We start from the raw sequence: 26541 nt of genomic DNA, 5'->3' as shown, positions 1-26541 counted from the left end.
CTAATAAGAACAGAAATGAGATTTTTGAGAACAATAGAGGGAAAAACAAGAAAAGATAAAATTAGAAATCAAACCTTTAGAGAAAATCTGAAAGTACACCCAGTTACAACAACAATCGAGCAAGGACAACTTAGATGGCTCAGACATGTACTGAGAAGAGGAGAAGAAAAAATAGTAAGACAGATATATGAAGCGAAAGATATGGGAAGAAATAAGAGAGGAAGACTAAGAAAGACGTGGACAGAGGAAGTGAGGGAAACGGCCGACAAAAGAGGAATAAAATGGGAGAAAACAAAAGTATTGGCCATGGATAGAAGGAAATGGAAGGAAATGTGGAAGAAAACGACGGAGAACCTAACTCCGTAAAAACTCACACCGAAAGGTAGACGAGTTCTGGATTAAGTACGTAAGATTTTTATTAACGGATAAACTATTCCTTATATAACTATGCAGTAGAAAAAGGAAAAGGAAATCATGAATACGATTAAGATAAAAAGTTACAATATTAGTCTGGGCTGATTACCGGAGAATAGGTCATTTTTGGGAAAAGTTATTTACCAGCAATTATATTGCTGGAATCGAATCTTATGATTGTATATATTAATAATATAGATATGCAAAGTCCGCAGATAGTGTGCTACTTTTTTATAAACAAAATGGCGCCCGAAAATCGTGTTTTTTTTCAATTTTTGCTCTATAACTCCAAAGATTTTAACTTTAGACCAAAAACACTCAAATAAAAATTCACCGCAATTAAATTCTGCATAGAGACGTGTTTTTTCCGATTTACTTCGACTAAAAATTTCCCCGGAAAAGCGGGTTTTTCCAACAAAATCTTTAATTTTCAACTAAACTTTTAGATAGGTAGTTGTCAATCAATAATTAAATAACTTGGCAACGTAAAATCCCTTTCTGTATATATTATAATTTCAGAAGCCGATGGAAATTGAATGAACAGTTTAGCAACAATTGAAATGTTAATTAAAAATTTACGGTCCCTATAATAACGACAATAATTATGATGCATAAGAATAACTATGATTTTTTCATAAAAAGACACCATACCTATCTAATGTACTTTACAGAATTGAAATTGAACTATTTAGGCGGCCTCAGGAATATTTTAAAATTATAAACAATTTTTTGGCTTATGAACAAATAGAATATCTTGGGAAATATTAAACTAAATTAAATAGTGAACACGTCATTCGAAATACAGCGGCAGGACGCTTCTTTTAAAAGAAAAAACGTTTAATTATGATAAGTGGTTCCTAAGATACAACCGGTCAAAGTTGACCGAAATTTACGGCAAAGATATAAACAATAGGATCATAATTTTTGAACTATCACCTTTTTATTTTTGTCCTCTTTCTCCACACCAATTTTCATGTCTTTAAAATCATCATAACATATATTATTATAATAAAAACTATCGATAATACGTGTGAAAATTGCCAAAAATAGCAAAATTCCAATCAAAAATTAGGTTGGAGAAAATGTAACCCTCAAAGTTCAAAATCGGTATACGTTAAAAAAAATGCATTTTCTCGGCTTCCCATGGAGTAATTTCCTTCATTCTTTTTTTGTTCCCAAGTAACTCGAGTAGAGCCATCGAAATAACGCATTATTAAATGTCAAACTTGCTTTTGTTTTGTTATAATAAATTAATTTATTTATTATAACACAATATTTTAATTTGTTTAAATAAAAATTGTTTAAATAATTATACAGCTTTCAAATGAGAATATTTATATTTTTAACTTTAAAAGGTAGGTACACTTGTAGTAAGTTTATCTAAAAAAAGCCTACAACTGGAAAAAATTGTAATTTTCTGTTCTTATAAATAAATTAATCCATTATAACAAAACAAAAGCAAGTTTGACATTTAATAATGCGTTAGTTCGATGGCTCTACTCGAGTTATTAAATAACAAAAAAAGAATGAAGGAAATTGCTCGATGGGAAGCTGAGAAAATGCATTTTGTTAACGTATACCGATTTTGAACTTTTCCTTGTATTTTGCTAATTAGCCCAGAGTATATCTCGGCCACATACAGTCGGAAAAATGAAAGAATACCCATGAACGAACATATAAAACACGCTGTATTTTCCTGTCACCGTATCACAAAGGAAATTGTCCAGTGCAAGTACATGTAACAATAATTATTACATGTACTTCCGCTGGCCAATTTTTTGTGTGACACGGTGACAGGAAAATACAGCGTGTTTTATATGTTCGTTCATGGGTATTCTTTTATTTTTCCGACTGTATGTGTTGTTCAAACCATAATGCAGGGAAAAATACAGGGAAAACGAAGTATTGGAAGAAAACGCATCTCCTGACTCCACAATCTGAGAAAGTGGTACCGCAGTAGAATTGCAGTTCCATCGACTTGTTCAGAGTTGCAACCTCAAAAGTGAAAATAGCTCTAATGATTACCAACCTCCTTAGGAGATGTTACCTAAACAAGAAGATATGGGTAAGCCTTTTGATTGTCTGTATAACATTTAATTACCTCTCTCAATTATTTTCAACCACACCTTATAATACAGTCCACTCTCTGAAATTATTTTAATAGTTTCGCATAAGTGCAATATGTTCATGCCTTAATTGTCCACTTAGAATAAAAATGGCAGTACAATAAACTTATTTTAGAAAATGCATTTTGTTAACGTATACCGATTTTGAACTTTTCCTTGTATTTTGCTAATTAGCCCAGAGTATATCTCGGCCACATACAGTCGGAAAAATGAAAGAATACCCATGAACGAACATATAAAACACGCTGTATTTTCCTGTCACCGTATCACAAAGGAAATTGTCCAGTGCAAGTACATGTAACAATAATTATTACATGTACTTCCGCTGGCCAATTTTTTGTGTGACACGGTGACAGGAAAATACAGCGTGTTTTATATGTTCGTTCATGGGTATTCTTTTATTTTTCCGACTGTATGTGTTGTTCAAACCATAATGCAGGGAAAAATACAGGGAAAACGAAGTATTGGAAGAAAACGCATCTCCTGACTCCACAATCTGAGAAAGTGGTACCGCAGTAGAATTGCAGTTCCATCGACTTGTTCAGAGTTGCAACCTCAAAAGTGAAAATAGCTCTAATGATTACCAACCTCCTTAGGAGATGTTACCTAAACAAGAAGATATGGGTAAGCCTTTTGATTGTCTGTATAACATTTAATTACCTCTCTCAATTATTTTCAACCACACCTTATAATACAGTCCACTCTCTGAAATTATTTTAATAGTTTCGCATAAGTGCAATATGTTCATGCCTTAATTGTCCACTTAGAATAAAAATGGCAGTACAATAAACTTATTTTAACTGGAGAACCCGCCTCTAATACTCTATCATAACTAACCTAGAAGTTAGGTATTTTATCAACGTCTAGCTAGGATTTCAACACGTGTTTATCTAATAACAACGATGATAAGACAATAAATCGTACAAAGAGGAAAAACCAAGACAATATCTTTGATATATGGTCCAAGAGCCTTCATCACGATCTACTCGTACAAAAAACTAATTATTTTGTGAGTTATTCAGTTCCTTTTTATTATCCATTCGAATTAAAATTAATTCTTTAGAAGGGCGTAATTTCCCAGGGTATCCAACCGGCAAAATCATTTTCCTGTAACGGTTTATTTGAGTTGAATATTTGTTAAGTATAATAATTCTTGATTGGATTTCATTTTATTCGGTTTTATCAAGGGAATCACAACCGCGGAACATAAAAGAATTATGAAATTTGATAATAACTTTCATTTTCAGCTGTTAATTCCATTATGTGGTCTAAAACAAACGTTTTACATAATATATTACATAGCCAGAGGGAAAAACAGAAAACCTCTGCATTATTTATTATCTTATAAAGATTATATATTATAGTGTCAATAATTGGTTTGTTATGTTTTTTTTTCTACAACCACTATTCAATGTGCACTTTTCTGCACGGTTTTACGTTAGCAAACTTGATATTTTCTCACAGTATAAGATATTTGACATTAGTGTGCAGAAAAGTGACGTTTCTGTGCCGCAAAGTGACGTTTCTGTGCCGCAAAGTTCTTTTCTGCACAGTTGACTACCTCATTCTGAGTCACAGATCACTTAACTCTCTTTAGATGTTTCACGCAGGTATCTCAAGGTCATCCTAAACTAAATGTCATTTTTAGTAATGATACGTTTTTTGAGATGTCGCCATGCACCTGGAGTGAAGATTTCTTCTACTGAGTCTGAGTGTCATTATAATTTGTCAATTGTCATCATTGTCAGTATGCCGTATGCCTTTATCTTTATTTATGTCAGTAAATGTTTATCTGATTGTTAGCAATAATAAAAAATCCTGATATAGATAAAATTGATTCAAATACAGTTTTTGAAACAAAACGAATGTGATTTGAAGATCCCTAGGAAGATCAAATTCCTAGCTTACATTTGCATGGTGAGTTCAACAAGTATTTGTTATTAGAGAACAAGTAACACATAGTGGTGTAGGGAAGGGAAGCAAACGAATGTAACACCAAGTAAGTAACCTCTACTGAAAATATATAATTAATAAAAATTATTTTACGTGAAATGAATATGGTTATTATCAAATCAATTATATTAATTTTTTGTTTTAGTTGAAAGTCCTTCAACAAGTAGAGATGCACACATGTTTCAATCATTTGAGATACCCTTTTGTAGAAGTACGAGGCGTGTTTTTTATGTAAGTACCGTTTTGCTATTCCGCCGCCGCAGCGCTACGGTCGGCGTTCCGCGCATGAGCGCTGGTTACCTACATCTCTTGTCTACGCACTGACGCCATTACAGTCTGATTCTTCATTGTATACTTGTTTACTCCAGTGTTTAAGATGCCTCCAACAATCGTGAGTCCCGCTGATTGTGAAGTACGGGCTGTTATACGATTTCTTAGTGCTAAAGGCGTAAAACCGATCGATATTCATCGTGAGATCATTGAAGTTTACGGACAAAACATTATGAGTGATGGAATGGTAAGGAAATGGGTGAGAGCATTTAAAGATGGCCGCACAAATGTGCATGATGAAGAACGGAGTGGGCGTCCTTCGGTCGTTAATGAAAATTTGGTGCAGAAAGTGGACGATCATCCTCCATATAGCCCTGATGTGGCGCCCAGCGACTACCATTTGTTCCTGCACTTGAAGAAACACCTGGGCGGTCAGCGTCTTCAAGACGATAACGAAGTCAAAACATTTGTGATGCAGTGGTTAACAAGTCAGGCGGCAGAATTTTATCAGGAGGGTATTCAAAAACTGGTGCCACGTTATGACAAGTGCCTCAATATTCACGGAAATTATGTAGAAAAGTAGATTAAGGTACAGGCTTTCATGTAAAAATAAAATTATTGCCATATCTTTGCAGGTCTTTTTCTAATTCCAAAACGGTACTTACTTAAAAAACACGCCTCGTATTTGGAACTCAATTTGGAAGATAACTATTAATAATTTCATTTGTAAAGATACGATTTGTAAAAAAATATATACAAAGTGGTTTTTGCTGGTATTAAATAAATAAATAAAAATACGTTGTCATGTCTTATTTTTTCCCAAATGGTATTTTGTATATTTGAAATTAAAAATAATTTGCATATTTTAAAACCAAATTTTTTTTTTTCAACTATACAAATATTTTAACCTAACATTTTCTTCCCACCAAAATTACATTTTGAAATTCCCGCTTGCATTAGTTCCGATACAAGCGGCATGGAGCGCTGTTTTTCATATTTAACCAAAGCGTTATCGTGAAACATCTAGAGGAGGTAGATGATCTGTGATTCTGAGTAACGTTATATTCTGTTTACATCCGTGGACTACCGCATTCTGAGTAACGTTATATTCTGTTTACATCCGTGGTTAAACTTTAGACAAATATATAACCTATAAGACAATTATTATATTTAACTATAGCATAGAAACTAAATTATGGATGTTACAACTGTTTTATTTTACAATTTTATTCTTATTAAACATTTTATAATTATCAAATAACCAATAAGGATTTAGCAACCTGTGCAAGAGACGTCGAATGAAGTAGGTTTTGTGTAAATCCGTGACTGCATAAATATAATGTCAATAATGTGTAATAATTGTTTAAATTTAAACAAATTAAGGCAGTGCATTAATTTTTTAACTGATTTCTGTGCAATTTATTTAGGTATAAGGAATTTAATTTTTTTTTTTTAAATTAACGTGCATGTGACATCTATGGCCATTAGCACGAGTTACAGTTTACATGGTAATATTATAAATTACAAATTATAAATATATAGTTAACATTAGTAGTAGTTAACATAAGTAAAAAAAGATCAGTTAACAATAATTATATTTTGTTTAACAGTTGATTCTTCTCGAGGAATTTGATAACCTTGTTGATTTGGTCTGTACTGTTGAGGACATCTTTGAAGTTAGGACTAATACCAAGTTGTTGGCGTTACGGGTATGTCCTATACGCAGTCTTCGTAAGATTGCCATGTTTTTCCGAGATAAACTAGGGCAGGTAAATAGGTTCACTGAGGGCTTAATTTTATGCAGCTCTGAAGTAATTTTATTCCAGTGAATTTGCCAGGTGGATAGAGTGTGCTTCTTCAGTCTGGCTTTTAGATCATTACAGATTTGTACATTAAGTATGGTATCCATCGATGATGCAGCTTTTTTGGCAAGGCAATCGGCTTTTTCGTTACCACTAATGCCAACATGGGATGGTACCCATAATAAAGTGACTTTGTATTATTTTTAGAAAAGATCGGTATCATTGGTGTTGGAGGTACATGAATTATTGGATGAAAGGCTTGCAACTTCGTCAGCGTCTACGGGATTTAATGTGATCTTAAGCTTTTTAGATAATCTTGTAATTCGATTTTTAAGCGATCTATCAGATACAGCTTGATATATTTGCGTAAGGTCTTCTAAAAGAGACTTAATGTTGGTGGTAAAGTTATGAGCTTCTTTGAGAGGATCACTGCTACCAAAGGAATTTTCCAGGAAGGCAATAAGCTGTAATGCTGTCAAAGAAAATCTCTCTGGGTTAGCACTAATTAATTGTTCAATAGTTGATTGAGCAGAGGGAGTAATTTTACCAAGTTCTTTGTCATCAGTTTTTAATTTCTTTTTAGGAGCTGTTTTAGGAGTTGCAAAGGCTGTGGGAGATTTATCATTTATAGGGTTTAATTCTGGGGGGTTATCAGTAACCGATAAAGTGGGTGATTCGAGACTTGTGTCGGTAGAATAAGTTCTTTTGATGCAAGGATTTGAAGGTAAGGGCACTGACATTAGAGACTGTTCATTTGGAATTATTAAGTCGTTATTAGTTGGATTGATTTCTTCTTTTGAGGAGGAGGAAGGACGAGACATAGTAGAAGGAGTTTCAAATGGGATTAGGCTAGAAGTTGTATTTTGAGAAAGATTGGTAGATATTTCTTTAGGGTTAGAACAGGAGTCTGCAGTGTGTCCAGATTGTTTACATAAGAAACATTCAAGTTTATCCGAAGTGATAAAGATTCTATTATTGTTATTTTCATGCGATATTAAAATTGAGGTATTTAATTCAAAGTTTTCTTTATCCGGTATAATATAGATAGAGCGTCGAAAACTGAAAATGTGAGCGTATTCGTCCTCAGGTGAGCCGCATCGGATAAAAGAGATAGGAGAAGCAAGTTGTAATCGAAGTTCTTCTTTAAGTGCTTGCTCTATGAGTGAATTCGGGATCGAAGGGCTCACGTTGGACAGTAGTAGCCTCTTTGCAGGTGTAATAAGTCTGCGAATAGATACTGTTTGATTTCTAACTGTAATGGTCGGATAATTTTGCAGAAGATTATCCACTACGGATAAGGAAGAAAGATATATGCATATACGCTGGTTAGAAATTCGTGAAGCAAAGGTTATTTCTTTAGGGGTAACAATTTCGCCGATTGCCTTGATGTATTCAAATAGCACGACGTCAGGAAGAGCGTTCATAACGATGGCGAAACTTCTACTGGGACATGATATTGCTGTTGTAGGTTTTTTTGGTGTAATTTTTGTTACTGCGGCGAAGCTGGGTTGTACTGTTTGTGATGATGTTGAGATGATGTTGATGCCATAATTTGATTTTAATATTCTGGATGCCAAAATATTAAATATGTATGGCCAGTAAGAACTGGCCTAATTTTTTGGTTGTCGATATTTGCTGTTAATTAAAAATCGCCTTACCAGTATTTTTGTTGGTAAACACAGCACATTAACTAACTAGTTTTTATATGATACACTATTAGCAGAGACGATTAACGAGGAGTACTTTACTCGTTAGCTTCTGAAATGGGAATGGGAATTTAAATTGATTAGTAGGTATTAATTAAATACAGTTTAAAATTTATCACATAGATACCTATTATAATTAATCGTCGTTTGGAAATTGTGATTTTTATTTTTAGGAAAAACTGTGCTTGTAGAAAAAGTATAGTGTGAAACACGTGCAGAAAGGTAATTTCTCACTCGTTCGAATTGCGGCACTCGCTTGCGCTCGTACCGCAACTTTTCAAACTCGTGAGAAATTAGTACCTTTCTGCACTTGTTGCACAATATACTATTTCATTCTTCATCTTGTGATTGACTCCCCTATCGGAGGTTGCTTATCAATATATGAAATCATAAACTTGAAAATATGGGACAAATCCAAGAAGGACATGGGAGCGATACCCTCCAGCTAAAGGAAGGGAGTTGAACTTGTTACGATTTTCATACAAAATTGGTTATAACTTTGTAAATACCCTGTATAACATAACAAACCTTATATTTTTGTGATGGAGAAGTTAACAGGATTTAGAATATAAAATAAAATATAGGGTGTTCTGTTTAAAAATACATAAGTTTGGTCTACCACCGTTATTAACTTTTATTGCCATCTATTACTACAGCGGATGTATTGAGCTTTACCCCACTAACCAATCACCCTGTATGTATTAAAAGGTTGCATGACATCTCGTAACGCAACAGTTCGTAACCGGACAATTGGTAACGGACAATTCGTAACAGCGACAGTTCGTAACGGCGACACTTCGTAACGTCCAAATTGAATTATGCTGTTTATTTTTGTTAACGTGGAAACTAAATGTCATTAGTAGAAATATGCTTTATTGCCACTGAAATTTTTTACAATTTTATGGACAAAGCTTACATACAGTCAAAAGAAAAAACATAATATAAATAACAAATAACAACTACAATTTACTAAAATTAGATAAATCGTCAATAATGTACAGTATAAGATATAAAAGCCAAGACAAAAACAATTTATTTCAAAATATATATAAATTGCAAATTGAACATACAACAAATAAAATAAAATAGGTACAACATAAGGAACTGACAAGTTTATGCTACTGCGCATGGAACCCAATTTTCTTAGTTATTCATTAAGAAATTCTTCTATTGAATAATATGGTCTTTTGGATAGATAGGCTTTTGTCATTTTTCGGAACTTAGGGAAAGATGTTGCAGATTTTAGTTGTAACGGAAGATGATTGTACAGTTTCTTTGCGGAATATAATATAGATTTCTTTACTAACTCAGTGGATGGAATCGGTAAATAAATATCAAAGATTGAATTTCTGGTGGAGTAAAGAAGATTGGGCCTTGATGGAAAGACATGAAGGTGTTTACGAATTAAACAAACCGTTTCTAGAATATATAAAGATGGAAGTGTTAAAATTTCGTGATCTCTGAAGTAACTTCTGCAATGTCTAGATCTTCTGAGGCCAAACAAATATCTTATTGCTCTTTTTTGCAATCTAAAAATGACATCAAATTGAGCAGCTGTACTAGAACCCCAAAAAGGAAGACCATATCGAAGATGAGACTCGAACAACGAAAAATATGTTATTTTAGAAGATGCTAAATTGAGTTCCCTTGAGACAGATCGTATTGCATAGCAAGCTGAGGCGAGTTTCTTACTTAACGAATCGATATGAAGGAACCATTTGAGGTTGCTGTCTAAAAAAATACCAAGAAATTTTACAGAATCAACGGTACTGATCTGGCTGTTATGAAGTGGCAAAGGTTGAAGAGCTCCTTTATAGGATAATGCTACTGTTTTATTTACGTTAAAAGAGAGTAAATTAGAGTCAGACCAGGTCTTTATCGTCAGTAGATCTGAAGTTATAGTTTCATGAATAGATGCAATAGTTGAGTTGCTCCAAGTGATACTGGTATCATCAGCAAAAAGGAAAATTTTCCCATTGATTTTTAAATTAGTGATGTCATTTATAAAGATAAGGAACAGTATAGGACCCAATACTGAACCTTGTGGTACTCCACATACGATGTTTTTGAGACTAGAGTCAGTACCATTTGCTCTAACTAGTTGTTTCCGATTATTTAAGTAGGATTGGAACCAATTCAAAGAAATACCTCGAATTCCATAGAAATTTAGTTTTGTAATCAAGATGTCGTGATTTACACAATCAAAAGCTTTGGCATAGTCGCAGAAAACAGTGGCAGTATAAAGATTATTGTTTAGTGCTTGGTAAACCTCATGTAGTACAGAAAACATGGCATCAGTGGTACATTTATTTGTTAAAAAGCCGAACTGATTTTGTGATAAAATGTTGTTATCAACGATAAAGGACATAAGTCGAGTTTTAATGAGTCTCTCAATAATTTTGGAGAGTACCGGTAGTAAGGCAATAGGTCTATAGTTGCAGGCATCAGATTTTTCGCCACCCTTATGAAGAGGAATAATAATGGCTGTCTTTAGGCACTCTGGAAATTTACCTTTTTCGAAGGAATCATTAATTAGTGAGAGGAGGATTTCCAACACATTTTCTGTGAGATTAGAGAAAATTTTTATAGATAGTCCATCAGTACTACAGGATGATTTGCTTTTGATACAATTGATTGTTTGGATAAGTTCAGAGTTATCGACTGGTCGTAAAAAGAATGAATTCGAGACCTGTCTTGAATTAGGAAGATAGGAAATAGGATCTTGTTGCGGCAAAATTGTTGATGTTATATTTTTACTCACATTAACGAAGTAGTCGTTTAGACTTTCAGGATTTGGAAGGGAAAATGATTGAGCTGTGTGAGTTTTATTTCGAAGATCGTTTATTATAGACCAAGTTTCTTTTGCAACACTTTTAGAGCTTCCCAGACGATTTTGATAATAGGCTTTTTTAGCTGACCTGACAAGTTTTAGATATGTTGTCCTGTACTTCATGATATATTCAGTGACAGCAACATTGGTAGTAAATTTCTTGATGTATAGTAGTGAACGCATATTCTTAGCTGATATGCGAATACCTTTCGTATACCTTTCGTTACAGTTATAAATGAAATTATGTTTATCAATTTAACGAATCAGTATCAGGATAAACATTTGAAGGCATTTCATATTTTGGGTTTCAGAATATAATAAAAGTATTTAAACACGCAAATAAAAATTATTTAAATAAAATACTTTACTTAGAAAAATGTTTACTAAGAAAGTTAGGAATGTCTAAAGACGCTTGTCGGCTTAAAGATTTCACGAAATTACTTCATTATTCCTTTGTCTAAGTAGGTATATGCAAATTTAAGGAACAATAAGAGGGATAAACTTTTAAAAATATTGTTAAGGATATTATTAGGATACTCCACAATAGGAATTATGCAGTTTATTTTAATTGAAAGTAACATATTATCAAGCTTCTTTTAACTACTCTAAAAAATTCAGAATAAACGAATTATCGAAGTTTAAACAAACTGTAATTTCCATTTCGAAATCAGCGGATTTGTGCAAATGGAAAATTAAAACGATACCGGAATAGCGTTACTAATACCATGGAGCGAAACATGAAGTTATGATCGATAAACGGTTTAAACCTGTTATACACTAAAATTGATTATAATCCTTTTGCGTTTATAGTTCCACCAGGCAAAATCGTGTTTACGAATTGGATATTAAAAAATCTAGTAATAAACGTTCACAGTGATGCAAAATTAATCAAAACGACAATTTTAAAACGTTTGGATTGATATTCAATAACGAATTTTAATGTCCAAACTTTATTTAGTACTTAGATGAGAAACAGTTATAAACTACACACATTTACGAGGGTTATTCGTAAAATAAGGTTTCCTATACCGCTGAGAAAGAGGGCGACGGCTGGGAGAAATCTGGCAACGCCGCCTTACACATCAACTATTCCTCTCTCTTATTCCACTAGTTTCGCTTAGCTGCATTGCACAGTGTCGACCTAGTAGCCTGCGAAGATGGAGGTCACGGTCGATGTTAGCGCCAATGTGAAATTCATGCTGTTTTCATGATACCTTTTTTAAATGCAAAATGAGTTTCACCTATTGACATTCATCGTCAGTTAACATGATCGCAACAAACGGAAATTCACGATAAAGATGGGAGCGGAAGGCCTTGATATTCATCGTGAATTTAAGTCGGTCTTCACTGAATTCTCTACACCATTTGCGAACATCTTGAATAGATATGCACTTTTACCCATAAACTTCGATTAAGTGACGATAAGTGTCAATAGGTGAAATCCATTTTGCATTTAAAATCACCTGGAATATGTGGCCCCAGGTGTCCCTATCGCAAAAATATGTTTTTTCGAAAAAAAATTTTTCTGAAGTATCCGTCCCTTTAAATAATCTGAAAAAATTTATGAAACATTATTATATCCAAAACACACTGATTTTTTTCCGATTTTTTAGATAAAAATTGAACTCAGGAAAAATTTTGTTATGTAGGAATTTTTTGGCGAACTTCCAAATAACTGAATTATTTATGATATAAAATATAAAATATTTATTGATTTAAAAAAGACAATTTATGTTTAATTTTGATCCAGGGGCAAGGCATAATCTGTAGACAGCGCTGTTTCTGTTATGAACTTCGTCAGTACAGATGCTTGCCCGACTCTGAATCAAAACGAAACGAAATTGCCTATTTAAGAGGAATTTCAAAAATAGATTGAAATCTCAGATTGTTTTTAGTAGTAATAATAATTAATTAATAATAATAATCTCACGAATAGTAAGTCAATAACATATCGAGTTAGTACAAATTTTATATTTTAGTATTACTTAATGTTGTTCTGAAGCTATTTCCTTGTGGCATTTTTATAATTAACTATTTTTTATGGGAAATAAGCCACAATTTTACTAAAAAAATGAATTTATTACCGTTTCGAAGCCCAAATCGGGTTTCGTTGTCAAAATACAAAATACTTCTAAAATAAACAAAAATGTTGTTGCTAAGTAAAAAAATTCTTCTAATAATTTATTTAATCTGACTCATTTATATTGGCAATTCAGACGTATATTATACATTTTAAAGTAGAAGACTTTAAAATGATATCGCCAATATTTATGACTTGCGTTCCTGGGACGACTTTACTAAAAGATAGTTCATTCGATTACATGAAATCAATCCCAACCCAAGAATATCCGTCGCAAAAAAATCATAGCATGTGATCTGTCTTCAAAAAGACAACCAAATGCAATGATGACAGTAAAATTCTCGCGTTAGAGATTTCATAGTAAATCACGAGTAAAAACCAGGAAAAGAATATAGGATAGTATCACGAGGTTTTTTCCTGGTTTTCCCTCGTGATTTACTATGAAATCTCTAACGCGAGAATTTTACTGTCATCATTGCATTTGGTTGTCTTTTTAAAGACAGATCACAGGCTGATTTTTTGCGACGGATATTCTTGAGTTGGGATTGATTTCATGTAATCGAATGAACTATCTTTTAGTAAAGTCGTCCCAGGAACGCAACTCATAAATATTGGCGATTTCATTTTAAAGTATGCTGCTTTAAAATGTATAATATACGTCTGAATTGCCAATATAAATGAGTCAGATTAAATAAATTATTAGAAGAATTTTTTTACTTAGCAACAATATTTTTGTTTATTTTAGAAGTATTTTGTATTTTGACAACGAAACCCGATTTGGGCTTCGAAACGTTAATAAATTAATTTTTTTAGTAAAATTGTAGCTTATTTCCCATAGAAAATAGTTAATTAGCATTACTTATTGTATAACTATGTATTATTAATATTATTTATAATTTAAACATATTAAAGTCAGAATTTGGTATTAGTTTTCTGAAAGTAAATTAAATGTAAGACCAAATACTTACGATGTCGGGATAGTATCACGAGGTTTTTTTCTGGTTTTCCCTCGTGATTTACTATGGAATCTCTAATGCGAGAATTTTATTGTCATCGTTGCATTTGGTTGTCTTTTTAAAGACAGATCACATGCTATGATTTTTTTGTGACGGATATTCTTGAGTTGGGATTGATTTCATGTAATCGAATGAACTATCTTTTAGTAAAGTCGTCCCAGGAACGCAACTCATAAATATTGGCGAATTGCTAATATAAATGAGTCAGATTAAATAAATTATTAGAAGATTTTTTTACTTAGCAACAACATTTTTGTTTATTTTAGTAGTATTTTGTATTTTGACAACGAAACCCGATTTGGGCTTCGAAAAGTTAATAAAATCATTTTTTTGGTAAAATTGTGGCTTATTTCCCATTAAAAATAGTTGATTATAAAAATACCACAAGGAAATACCTTCAGAACAACACTCAGATTGTGAGTACTAAGGCCCATTTCTTGTACCTTTTCCTAGACGAAGGAAAACGGAATGGGATTGCATATTGTGGAATCATTTTCCGTTTTCTATATTCGTCGTATCCATGCATTGTAAATTGTGGAAGGCAGAGATTCAGGATGTTAACAGAGAATGGTTCTAGTAAGGAAGGTTTTAGATTTAAATTAGTGTATATTATTTTTAATAATGTATTCTGTATCTGAGACTTTTCTATTTTCTTAGAAAAAACTATTTTTCTCCGTGTAATTTTTTCTTCCTTCTTTTAAATGGTGTCCTGGTTTGTTTGGTCCTGGTTGAATGGTGTCCTGGAGTGGTTTTGAATTCCCGAAAATGCGAAAAAAACTCATTTTTTGTTGTTCTAGAGAACGTTACGGAGAGAAAATGGAAAATCTAATCTTGCCATTCAAAATAATGGAAAAAATACACGATAGATAATTATTTCAGAAATTACTGACATGACCTAATATTTTTTTTGAAAAAATTGAAAATTTTTCCTGAGCTCAATTTTGATCCAAAAAATCTGAAAAAAAAAACAGTGTGTTTTTGACCATAACAGTGTATATTCGTAATTTTTTTCAGATTTTTTAAAACAAAGGATCGATCAGAAAACGCTTAAGAGGATCGGAACGTATTTTCGGCTGCAATGCTATTCAAATGGGGATTCATTTTTTTCAAATCCTGAGAAAACTAATAAGTATTTTGGAAAAATTTAAACGCAGAATGAAAGATTACGTTATTAGCGAGAGCCGAAAGTCCCTGAGAACTTCTACAATGTTTATTTTAATAAGTTACAGGGGTGAAAAAACTAAGAGAAAATTTAGTGTGATTTTTAAATTCAAATATCTCATTCAAAATAAACTTTTTATTTATTCTAAGGGACTTTCGGCCCTCGGTAATAATTTAGTCTTTCATTCTGCGTTTAAATTTTTCAAAAATATTTATTGGTTTTTTCAGGATTTGAAAAAAATGAACACAATGCCGTGGTAATATTTTCCAAATCTGTCTTTGTCTTACAACGCACTCAACCGAATATAATATTGTCAGCATATATTGTCAGTCAGACACTGACAATCAGTGACAATTTTAAATATTTGACATTGCATCGGGAATATTTTGAGAAATTGATTAAATATTATTGATATATAGTGTATTTGATAAATAATTGATTTAAGACGTGAACTTAATAAAAAGTTATTTATTGTGTATTATTTGTGAAAGATCCAAGCAGAGAATACATCAGATATATCCTGTGATCTAAGTATTTTGTTGTTAGAGATGTTCAAAATTGTAAGCGTTCCAAAATAACAACATATTATTAAAAAATCACTTTAACACTTTTCCTCTTTTCTCGATTGATTATTAGTTTTTGTTGTACAAATAAATTATTACAATCACTGAAAACATAGTTAGTGAAAAAATTATCACATTTATTAACTGAATTAATAATTTGCAATTATAAAAATAACAGTTATCCAAGAACATTCAAAAGCCATCTCTTTAAATTAATTATGACATTTTCAAGTAGAATGACATTCTAGTAATGTTTACATATCCACACCAGTGTGAATTTTACTACACGTAATTTGCCGTGTAAAGACAGAAAAAGTAGGGATACACGTAAAATATTTGCGAATTATGTACCCATAGCCTTAATTTGGAACACCAAAAACGCTTAGTTTGGTGAACACCAAAAAATAGGTGTTTTCGAATTTTGAGGAATTTCCGGAGACAAAATGGCAAATCTAACTTCGCCGTTCAAAAAGAACGGGAAAAATACACGAAAAATAATTATTTCGATGTCTGCCAAAAATTTCCTACATAATCTAAAATTTTTTTGAAATTTCAAAAAAAATTTCTTGAGCTCAATTTTAGTCAAAAAAATCTAAAAAAAAAATCAGTTTATTTTTGGATATATCAATGTATGTTCAAAAATTTTTTACGATTTTTTAAGGAGAAGGATCGCTCAGAAATTGTTTTTTTTTTATCAAAACACATTTTTTTGCAATAGAGGACACCTGGGGCCACATAGGAAGCTAAAAATTTGACTAAATTTGTATTAAAATATTTACTTTCTAGTACCCACTCCCATATACGAATCCAGCCGAGTGCAGATTTTACCATCTTAACCCAATATTATACGTTTTCTATTAATCTTTCATTTAATACCCGTTGCAAAATTTACCCGAAATTCTGTTGACTCTTCACGAAATTAACGTATGTAATTATTACTGGCAGATGCATTCAACAATAAATTATTCGAAGTGAGTCGTTTCACGTTCCATCTTTGGACTCGGCAATCATAACGATTAACATGAAATCGCTCGACTGTGATCTCTAATTCGAATTGACAATAGTAACGGAATCTTTAGAGGAAATTATCGAAAAAGCCAAGATTAATCAACTTCAAAGAAACACCAGAAATAGCAAATAAATTTATAACATAAGTTATAAAGAATAAGTACAAGAAATCTTGTACTTATACATTATAAAAGAGGATAAATAGTCACGAGAGCAGACAATTCTATAAACGAATAAAAGAAAGCACACAGTCACTTGACCAACATTGAAGATGTGCAGAGGCACGGACGGAGAACTGTCACAGAAGCAAAAAATTATAAGGAGATGGGAAGAATACTTCGAAGAAAACCTAAAAAGTTGCACCAACCTAAAAGAAAAGAATTTATTATTAAAACATAGAGGGTGCTAACACTGAGGAAGAATTCCATCTGTAATTACAACAAAAATTAGCTGAGTGGATATTTAAAATAAATTCTTTATGTTAATTGTGTAAATTGGCCAACTGCTATTTTATTTTTAAATCTACGTTTTATCTCATTATTTATTGCTTAATCGTATACGTTTTATTTCATTACTTTATTACTTATTTAATTAACCAGCGAGTTTAATATTTTCAACGAATTATAATTTTGGTTAAACGTTTTTTGGTCCTTTGAGCCGGATATTTATTTTTAATAAATATTTGAATGAATTAATCGATCATTCGGAAAAAAATTATTTTTAACGTAATTTACGTATTTAAATTAGGTCATATATTGAGAATATTAAAAATAATAAACTAAGTATATTATACAAAATATTAAAATAAACACTAAATACTTTCCTAAGCACATAATTTAACCGAAATTCTGGTAAATGACTCCTTCGGAAATTGACGTATGCGATTACTAGCAGATGCATTTAATTATTCGAACTGAGTTGACTGAGTCCATCTCTGAACTCGGTCAATCATAACGATTAACACAGAATCACTGGACTGTGATCCCTAATTCGAATTGATGAAGCCGCGCTTGTTGCGGGAATTTGGTACAGTTTTCACGTTCCGACTATTAGGGTTTCATGCTTTTTAGTTACTTCAGGATGAATTTTGGTTTATCATTTATTACAGGGGATTATCGATTTTATGACAGAAGTGCATGTAGCCCCAATTTATGGTTAATAAAAAAAAGTGAAGCGTTTTTCAATATGCAACGAGAATTGATAATACTTTTTCCACCTACCTCTACCGAAAAAAATCCGGACCTGATTGTAGGGAGCAAAGTTGTACTTTTCCTCCCTAGGGAGGAAAAGTAAAAGTGACGTCATGGTATTTCATTTATGAAATATAACTTATTGACGCCCTGTATAATATCTAATTTCTATTACGTAAGTATCTATACATTTTAAGGTTTATTTATAAAACACCCTGTATTTTGCAGAATGGTAAAAAACAGTAAATTGTTATTTTGATTTAACAATGTTTACATTAATAATTTGACTTATATTTGACAGTTGACAGTTATATTGTACCTACTTGTTAGTTTTAGTTCTAATAAATTTTGTTGGTTAGTTACATAAATAAATTAAGTAAAAATGAAAAAATGACTTGTTTTTTTGAAGAAGGTGGAAAAACCATATGTATAACATGGGAGTAAAGTGCCTTTTCCTCCCTTGAATGATTACTGATAAACTTCATTCTCGGGAGAAAAAGGAGCACTTTCCTCCCTTGTTATACAAATAGCTATTGTGAGACGCTTGTTACAGATTTAACGCATACATAAATATTATAAGACTTATACCATAAGTTTATTGAAAACTTACAACTGTTCGTTGTCGCGTTAGACCAGGGCTTATCTGTAAAAATATTAGTAAATTTGGACGTTGAGAGGTGACTCAAACTTTTTTGCAGAAATTGCTTGAAAATAACTCAAATAATAATATTTGAGTTATCCTCCCTCTCACAAAGGTCCGGAACATTGTTTAAATAATTAAAATGTCAAAAAATGAAGGAAAAATTCGATTTTTTTCTTCGTTTTTTGATTATAACTTTAAAAGTATTCATTTTCGAGAAAAGTTGAACTGACATAAAAGTTGCGTAATTAAATTTCCTACCATATAGAATTGATTAAAAATTAAAAAAAAATAGTCACCCTTGTTGCAAAATAGCAATAATTGCAAAAAAACCATACAAAAACAAGTATTCGCATTTTACGTTTTTCAACCATTTATGCTACACTTAGGACCTTTATATTTCACCCAGAAAAACTTTATTATACACTAAAACAATACTGTCAATTTCATTAAGATCGGTTTAATAAATTTTGCAAAATAAATTTTGCAATCCAGCTTTCGCAAAAAAAATTCATTTTTTCAAAATGTTACAGGACTAAAAATAAAGAAGATAGCAAGTTGAAAATTTGTTGCGTATAGAAGTGTACTGTAACTTTCAGTTGCAATTTGCAAAATTAAAATCGATTAACTACAACGGCGTCAGGAATTTTTTTAATTAAACATTAATTATTGGTGCTACGCGCAGGACAGCGGATAGTTTGGTCTGATTGGGCATTACAATGACCTTTGATAATGATTGATACATTTTAATTTTTATTCCTAAATTCTAAAATCTTATTAATAAATTTGTTTATTGCAATATAAAAACACATACTCTATCTTTTGAAATAACACTTTTTTAGCCAAAACTTTTTTTGTTCATATATTTTAACTTAGAGGATAAAAGTTTATTATTTTTAAACATATTCAATTGTTTAAACAATATTTTACAAACAATAATAAAATTAGTTTGATTTTTGTGGAATTAAAATATTAAAATGCAACAAAATATAGAGTAAGAAAATAATATATTAGATAAAGATTGGAAGAAATTTTGGTGGAAATCAACATATTATTTTCTTACTCTATATTTTGTTATATTTTAATATTTTAATTCCACAAAAATCAAACTAATTTTATTATTGTTTGTGAAATATTGTTTAAACAATTGCATATGTTTAAAAATAATAAACTTTTATTCTCTAAGTTAAAATATATGAACAAAGAAAGTTTTTGCTAAAAAAAGTGTTATTTCAAAGGATAGAGTATGTGTTTTTATTTTGCAATAAACAAATTTATTTATTTATATCGAAATGTAATAAAAATTAAAATGAATCAATCATTATTCAAGGCCATTGGAATGCCGAATCAGAGCAAACTATCCGCTGTCTTGCGCGTAGCACCAAAAATTAATGTTTATTTAAAAAATTTCCTGACGCCGCGTGGTAATTAATCAATTTTAATTTTGCAAATTGTAGATGACAGGTACAGTACACTTATATAAGCAAAAAAAAATTCAACTTTCTATCTGCTTTATTTTCAGTCCCGCAACATTAAAAAAATGAATTTTTTTTGCGAAAGCTGGATTGCAAAATTTATTTTGCAAAATCTATTAAACCGATCTAATTGAAATTTACAGTGTTGTTTTACTATAGTATAAAGTTTTTCTGGGTAAAATATTAAGGCCCTAAGTTTAGTATAAATGGTTGAAAAACGTAAAATGCGAATACTTGTTTTTGTATGGTTTTTTTCGCAATTATTGCTATTTTGCAACAAGGGTGACTATTTTTTAAATTCTTAACCAATTCTATATTATAGTAAATTTAATTGCGCAACTTTTATGTTAGTACAACTTTTCTCAGAAATGAATACTTTTACAGTTATAATCACAAAACCAAGAAAGAAATCGAATTTTTTCTTCATTTTTTGACATTTTAATTATTTAAACAATGTTCCGGACCTTTTTGAGAGGGAGGATAACTCAAATATTATTTTTTGAGTTATTTTCAAGCAATTTCTGCAAAAAAATTTGAGTCACCTCTCAACGTCCATCTCAAAACAGATGCACCCTGGACTACGTCATCTGTTGTTGTTTTTAAGTTTTGGCATACCTACTCGTTTTATATATCTAGTTTTGTCCTTCTTACACACCTTTGTCTTTCTTTGTGTAGGATTTTTCTTATTTTTTGGAAATATTGTTTTTGACAGTCTTTGTTGTGTTCGGCATTTCTTTCCTTATTATCCTTTCTTTCCTTACTTACTTACTTAACCAGTAGACGCATTTGTACCTTTAGGTGTTGGGCCATTGATAATACAATTCATTAAATTCCAATAATTTACAATCTTCTGGGGTATCCTAGCTCTTAATGAACTCTCTCCATTCATTTCTATTGGATGCTATCTGTGTTGCTTCCTGCCAAGTCTTACCCTTACCCTGTAGTATCTGCGAGATGTCACTATTCCATTCTTTAATGGGTCGTCCTCTTCTGTTCTTCCCTAGTGGTTTTGCTTCCCAAACTCTTTTCACTTATCTATTATTGTCCATCCAGGTTAGATGTCCGAACCATGTCAATTTTTTCTCCTTGGTTGAGTCGAGTATCGGTTTGATTTTGAGTCTTTCTCTTATTTCTTGATTTCTGATTCTATCAGTTCTTTTTATTCCGATCGTTCTTCTTCTGAAAACCTTCAGTTGCCTCTCAGATTGAGGGCTCTAAGATGCTACATATTTTCTATATTGCTATACGGAATGGAAGCTTGGACATTGAAGAGACAATACATAATAAAAATAGAAGCGTTCGAAATGTGGTGTTACAGAAGAATATTGAAAATTCAGTGGTTCAAAAGATTACCAATGTTGAATTGCTACGACGTTTAAATAAGGAGTTAGAAATTATGAAGGGTATAAAAACTAGAAAACTGGAATATTTGGGTGACATTACCAGGGGAGAAAAATACGAGTTGCTGAGAATTATTATGCAAGGAAGGATCCAAGGAAGAAGAAGCATAGGAAGAAGACGCATCTTCTGGCTGAGGAACCTTAGAGAACGGTTTAACTGTAGTTCATTACAACTGTTCAAAGCAGCAGCCAACACAGTGACCATAGCCATTATTATATCCAACCTCCGATAGAAGAGGGAACTTTAAGAAGAAGAAATCGGTTGCGCGTTAGATTTTGTCTAACAATACAAATTTAGACGCGAATCTTTATGTTATAGTATTTTTATTTACTTGTAATGTTAGAAATGCTTCAATAATATTAAAGATAATGAAGCATTTAACGAAGACGTGACAATGGCCATGGAAGAAAGTAAAACGAGAATAACACTAATTATCGGAGATTTTAATGGGAAATTAGGAATAAAGCATTGTGAAGAAGAAACAAGGATAGGAAATTTCGGATATGGGTCGAGATATAATAGTGCGGTATATAATAGATTAAAAATGGCGGAAAAAATTACAAGGGAAGTCTTATATATATTATTGAACAAAATACTAAGTACACCAAACATACCCAGTAATTGGAATGAAGCAATCACCCTATTATTGTTTAAAAAAGGAGACAAAAAATATCTGAAAAATTATAGACCGATTACCTTGCTTAATGTTATGTATAAATTGTTAACTAAAATATTAACCAACAGACTAACCCCTAAATTCGACAATTATCAGACCAAAGAACAGGCAGGATTCAGAAAAGGCTACAGTACATGTGATCACCTACTGACAATGAAGTTACTTATTGAGAAAATAAATGAATACCAAATACCCATATTTATGGCATTTATAGATTTTGAAAAGGCATTCCACTCCATAGAACACTGGGCAGTGAAACAATCACTACACAATAGCAGAGTAGATTACAGGTATACAGAACTAATCTCTTATATATACAGTAAGGCCACAACTACGATCCAACTTGAACAGAATACACACCCCATACCTATCAAAAGGGGCGTTAGACAGGGAGATACGATTTCGCCGCAGCTCTTCAACCAAGCTCTAGAAGACATTTTCAAGAGATTACAATGGGAAGAATATGGAATCATCATTAACGGCCAATAGTTAAATCACCTAAGATACGCTGACGATATCGTCATTATCGCTACAGACAAGGAACAACTACAAATAATGATACAACAACTAGACCACGAAGCCAGTAAAGTTGGATTAAATATGAACTACAGCAAAACAAAAGTGATAACAAATCAAGAGAATGAGTTAGGAATCGTAGTTAAACAAAACCAAATAGAGGAAGTGAATGAATACATATACTTGGGACAAATAATAAAATTGAATAGAGACAACCAAACAGCAGAAATAAAGAGACGAACGAAGTTAGCGTGGGCCTCGTTTGGTAAGCTCAGCTTCATATTAAAGAATAAAAAATACCCTCAATATCTAAAAACGAAAATCTACGACCAATGTATTCTTCCGGTCCTTACATATGGATGTCAAACCTGGACGTTCACAAAAGCGAATATGTACAGAATTGCGAAAACACAAAGAGCGATGGAAAGACAAATGATCAACGTAAGAATCTCAGATAGAAAAAGGAATTCCTGGGTAATAAATATCACAAAAGTTAAAGATGCTACTCGTCAAACAGCTAAACTAAAATGGAAATTCGCCGGTCATACGATTAAACAAAAAGACGAAAGATGGAATAAAATTATTACAGAGTGGAGACCATGGACATATAAACGAAAGAGAGGAAGACCAAAGATGAGATGGGTAGATGACCTAAAACACCAAGCAGGCTCAAAATGGATGCACATGGCTCAGGATAGAGAAAGATGGAGGAGCGAAGGGGAGGCCTATGTCCAATATTGGATGTCGCAAGGCTAATAGATAGATAGAATAATTAAAGCTGATTTTGTCCCACCAAAGTCATACATTCCAAGACAAGAAGAAGAGAAGAAGAAGAGAAGAAGAAGAAGAAGAAGAAGAAGAAGAAGAAGCAGAAGAAGAAGAAGAAGAAGAAGAAGAAGAAGAAGAAGAATAAGAAGAAAAAGAAGAAGAAGAAGAAAATAAACCTACGCGTTACTATACCCTTCCTCGAGGCACTTACGAGTGGAAAGTTGTGTTGCAAAATTTTTCATGTAGTTATGGCGAAAAAGGATAAAATGTTAGATTTTTCCTAAGCGGCGCGACTGCTCGCGGGTTGAAGCCGGTCACTCACGGTACTGCGGTGTCATTTGACCAAATCGTCGATGATATCAATTCTGTAGTACTGCGGCAGACAGGCCAGTCTTTCTGCGGTCAAATTGTACGAATTTGGTTGAATGCACGGTCACACACGATCAAAATTTTTGTCAATTAGTCGAATTCGACAAAATTGAACGATGTCGTAGTATAGTGAGTAACCGGCTTAAAACATTTAAATCTCTTATAACTCACCGATCGGATGTCCCATCCATGTATAAACTTAAAATAGGTCGGTCCATTAACCATTAAAGTAAATAAGCCCCAATTGGCACCGATCTGGGCAATACAACTTGCCCACATCGAAATATCGGTCCATATGGCTTTCCATGGGGTGGGAGGCTAAAAAAACGAAATTTATTATCTTTACATTGTAGTAAATGGTAAAGAACTTTTCTAAAACAGGAATATGTATTTGAAAATGCATAGGCGTAACCAGAGGGTTTTGGGGGGGCTATAACCCCCCATTGGGATGTACTTTGAGCTCTATATGCTTAACACCATACCCCTCGGAGACTTTCCAGTAGTTGTAACCCCCCCTTTCCAGTAGTTGTAACCACCCCTTAGGATTATCCTGGTTACGCCTATGTGAAAATGTATTTACTATGTGAACAAATTTGAAGAAATCTTTACAAAAGGCTTTGAAGGCATTAAAACTATAACTATATACTACTTAACATTTTTTAAATAACTAAAATATGAAAAGAAGAAATAACAATACGTTTATTATAGTGTGATGATTGGGCTATTTAATTGGCACATTGGCAATAATTAATTAAATATAATAAATAAATTAGTAAATAACGTAGAAGGTAGTAAAATACGTAGAAAATAAAACAGTATCTTACCTTTTTAGCAGACAAGCTCTTTCCAATACTGGTAATAATGTAATTCTTTTCTTCATCAGATATTCGAGGATGGTCAGAAGGACTGTCGTGTGCCAAAAACCACCAAGCAAGAAACCAAATAGTACCAAGCACCCCGCAAGCGTAAAATGCCGCTTCCCAACCCCACATTTCGATAATAAGGCCGCAAAGTGGGTATGTCATGGCAGCCCCAAATGAACTTCCTAGAAAAGAAATGGAGATAGATATCTTAATGGCAAAATAATATCTAGTTATTTTGAAAAAATAATTTCATAATTATTTCTTTTAGTTCTTGGATAGTATGTGGCCTATTTATATACACTTTTCTTTTTAAATAAACCCATAAAACATCATCTAGAGGTGTCAAATCCGGTGATCTTACTGGCCATTCGATAGTTTCTCTTCTTCCAATCCAATGATTTGGAAATGTATTGTCGAGAAACTTAAGAACATCTCGAAAATAATGAGGAGGTGCTCCATCTTGCTAAAACCAAATTGATCTATTCACGATATAGGAAAGAGTCTGGCTAATTCTGAAATTAACTAATAATTTTGTAATTCTCTCTTTCAGTTCTTGGATAGTATGTGGCTTATTGATATACACATTTTTTAAATTAACCCATAAAAAATAATCTGGAAGTATCAAATCCGGTGATCTTGCTGGTCATTCGATAATTTCTCTTCTTCCAATCCAATAATTTGGAAATATCTTGACGAGAAACTCACGAACACCTTGAAGGTAATGAGGATGTGCTCATCTTGATGAAACCAAATTGATCTATTCACGATATAGGAAAGAGTCTGGCTAATTCTGAAATTAACTCTAATTCTAAATTCTTCTCCAATGCGAATTTTCATCTGACCAGCAAATTCTAGTAGCCTTATGACGATCTTCAAACATCGACAAAAAAAACCTTATTTGGAAATGGTCCCCATTTGAAACCGAATACAAAATGCTTTACGTGTATTCAATTTTGATTTGACTGTGCTATTTCTTGACTTGTTTGTTGTGTTACTTTATTTATTTGTATATATCGGCCTCCTCTAACTCTGGAAATTAAATAAGACTTTTTTAAAGTTTTTATTTAAAAATCGTTTATGTTGAATACATTTGAAAGATCTTATTAATTAAATTCGAAAATTTCCTTTCATCGCTTCTCTTACACGTGCGATTTTCATCAACAGACGAATTTCATCTGCGACTTCTTTATGAAAATATAAACGGGAAAATTTAAAGGTATCAAATAATTTCTAATACAAGGAACTTAAAAAGGCAGGAAATTGTCAGGTAATTACATATTAAAACTCAGGTAAATCGACTCAGCTTCGAAATAAGGGGGATCTTTAATTTTGGGGGTGCTAATTGAAGCGATGGGAGAATAATGGTCTACGTTACAAAATTTTCAGGAGAAAAATAAGTTTTTCTCCTGAAAAACTCCTTCTTTTCTTAGGAGAAAAATAAGGAGTATTTTTTATTTATTGTTTATTGTTCTTGTAATCATAAAGAATTTACAAGCTATGTGAAAGTCAAATTTCCCCCAATCAATTCGGGTTGATGCAGATAAGATAAATATTGACATGATGATCGCCAACATTCGTCAAGGATAGGCACATCAAGATCTTTTGACTAAAGTTATTACTTTCGGTTTCTATTAATAGCAGAAGGTTGAAATTTCTTCTTGGGATGTAGTTATTAGAGTTGTGTTGTCTGCATATCTAAGGTTTGAGATCTTT

The 26541-nt window shown here is 32.2% G+C and overlaps 1 protein-coding gene across 2 annotated transcripts in view; it reads right to left on the bottom strand.

Moving 5' to 3' along the window:
* Window positions 1-26541, bottom strand: part of LOC114325598 (sialin) — a 110178-nt gene that overhangs the window by 25379 nt on the left and 58258 nt on the right. For both annotated transcript variants that reach the window (XM_050661173.1, XM_028273699.2), the window contains exons 5-6: window positions 24790-25010; window positions 24137-24283 (exon numbers count right to left, since the gene is read on the bottom strand). In XM_050661173.1, coding sequence (XP_050517130.1) covers window positions 24137-24283; window positions 24790-25010 — 368 coding nt within the window. The remainder of the gene's footprint in view (window positions 1-24136; window positions 24284-24789; window positions 25011-26541) is intronic.

This window comes from Diabrotica virgifera, chromosome 9, assembly GCF_917563875.1.
Source record: "Diabrotica virgifera virgifera chromosome 9, PGI_DIABVI_V3a".
Lineage (NCBI taxonomy): Eukaryota > Metazoa > Arthropoda > Insecta > Coleoptera > Chrysomelidae > Diabrotica > Diabrotica virgifera.
The sequence above is the reverse complement of the archived record's forward strand: the minus strand, read 5'-3'. Positions and strand labels throughout refer to the sequence as shown.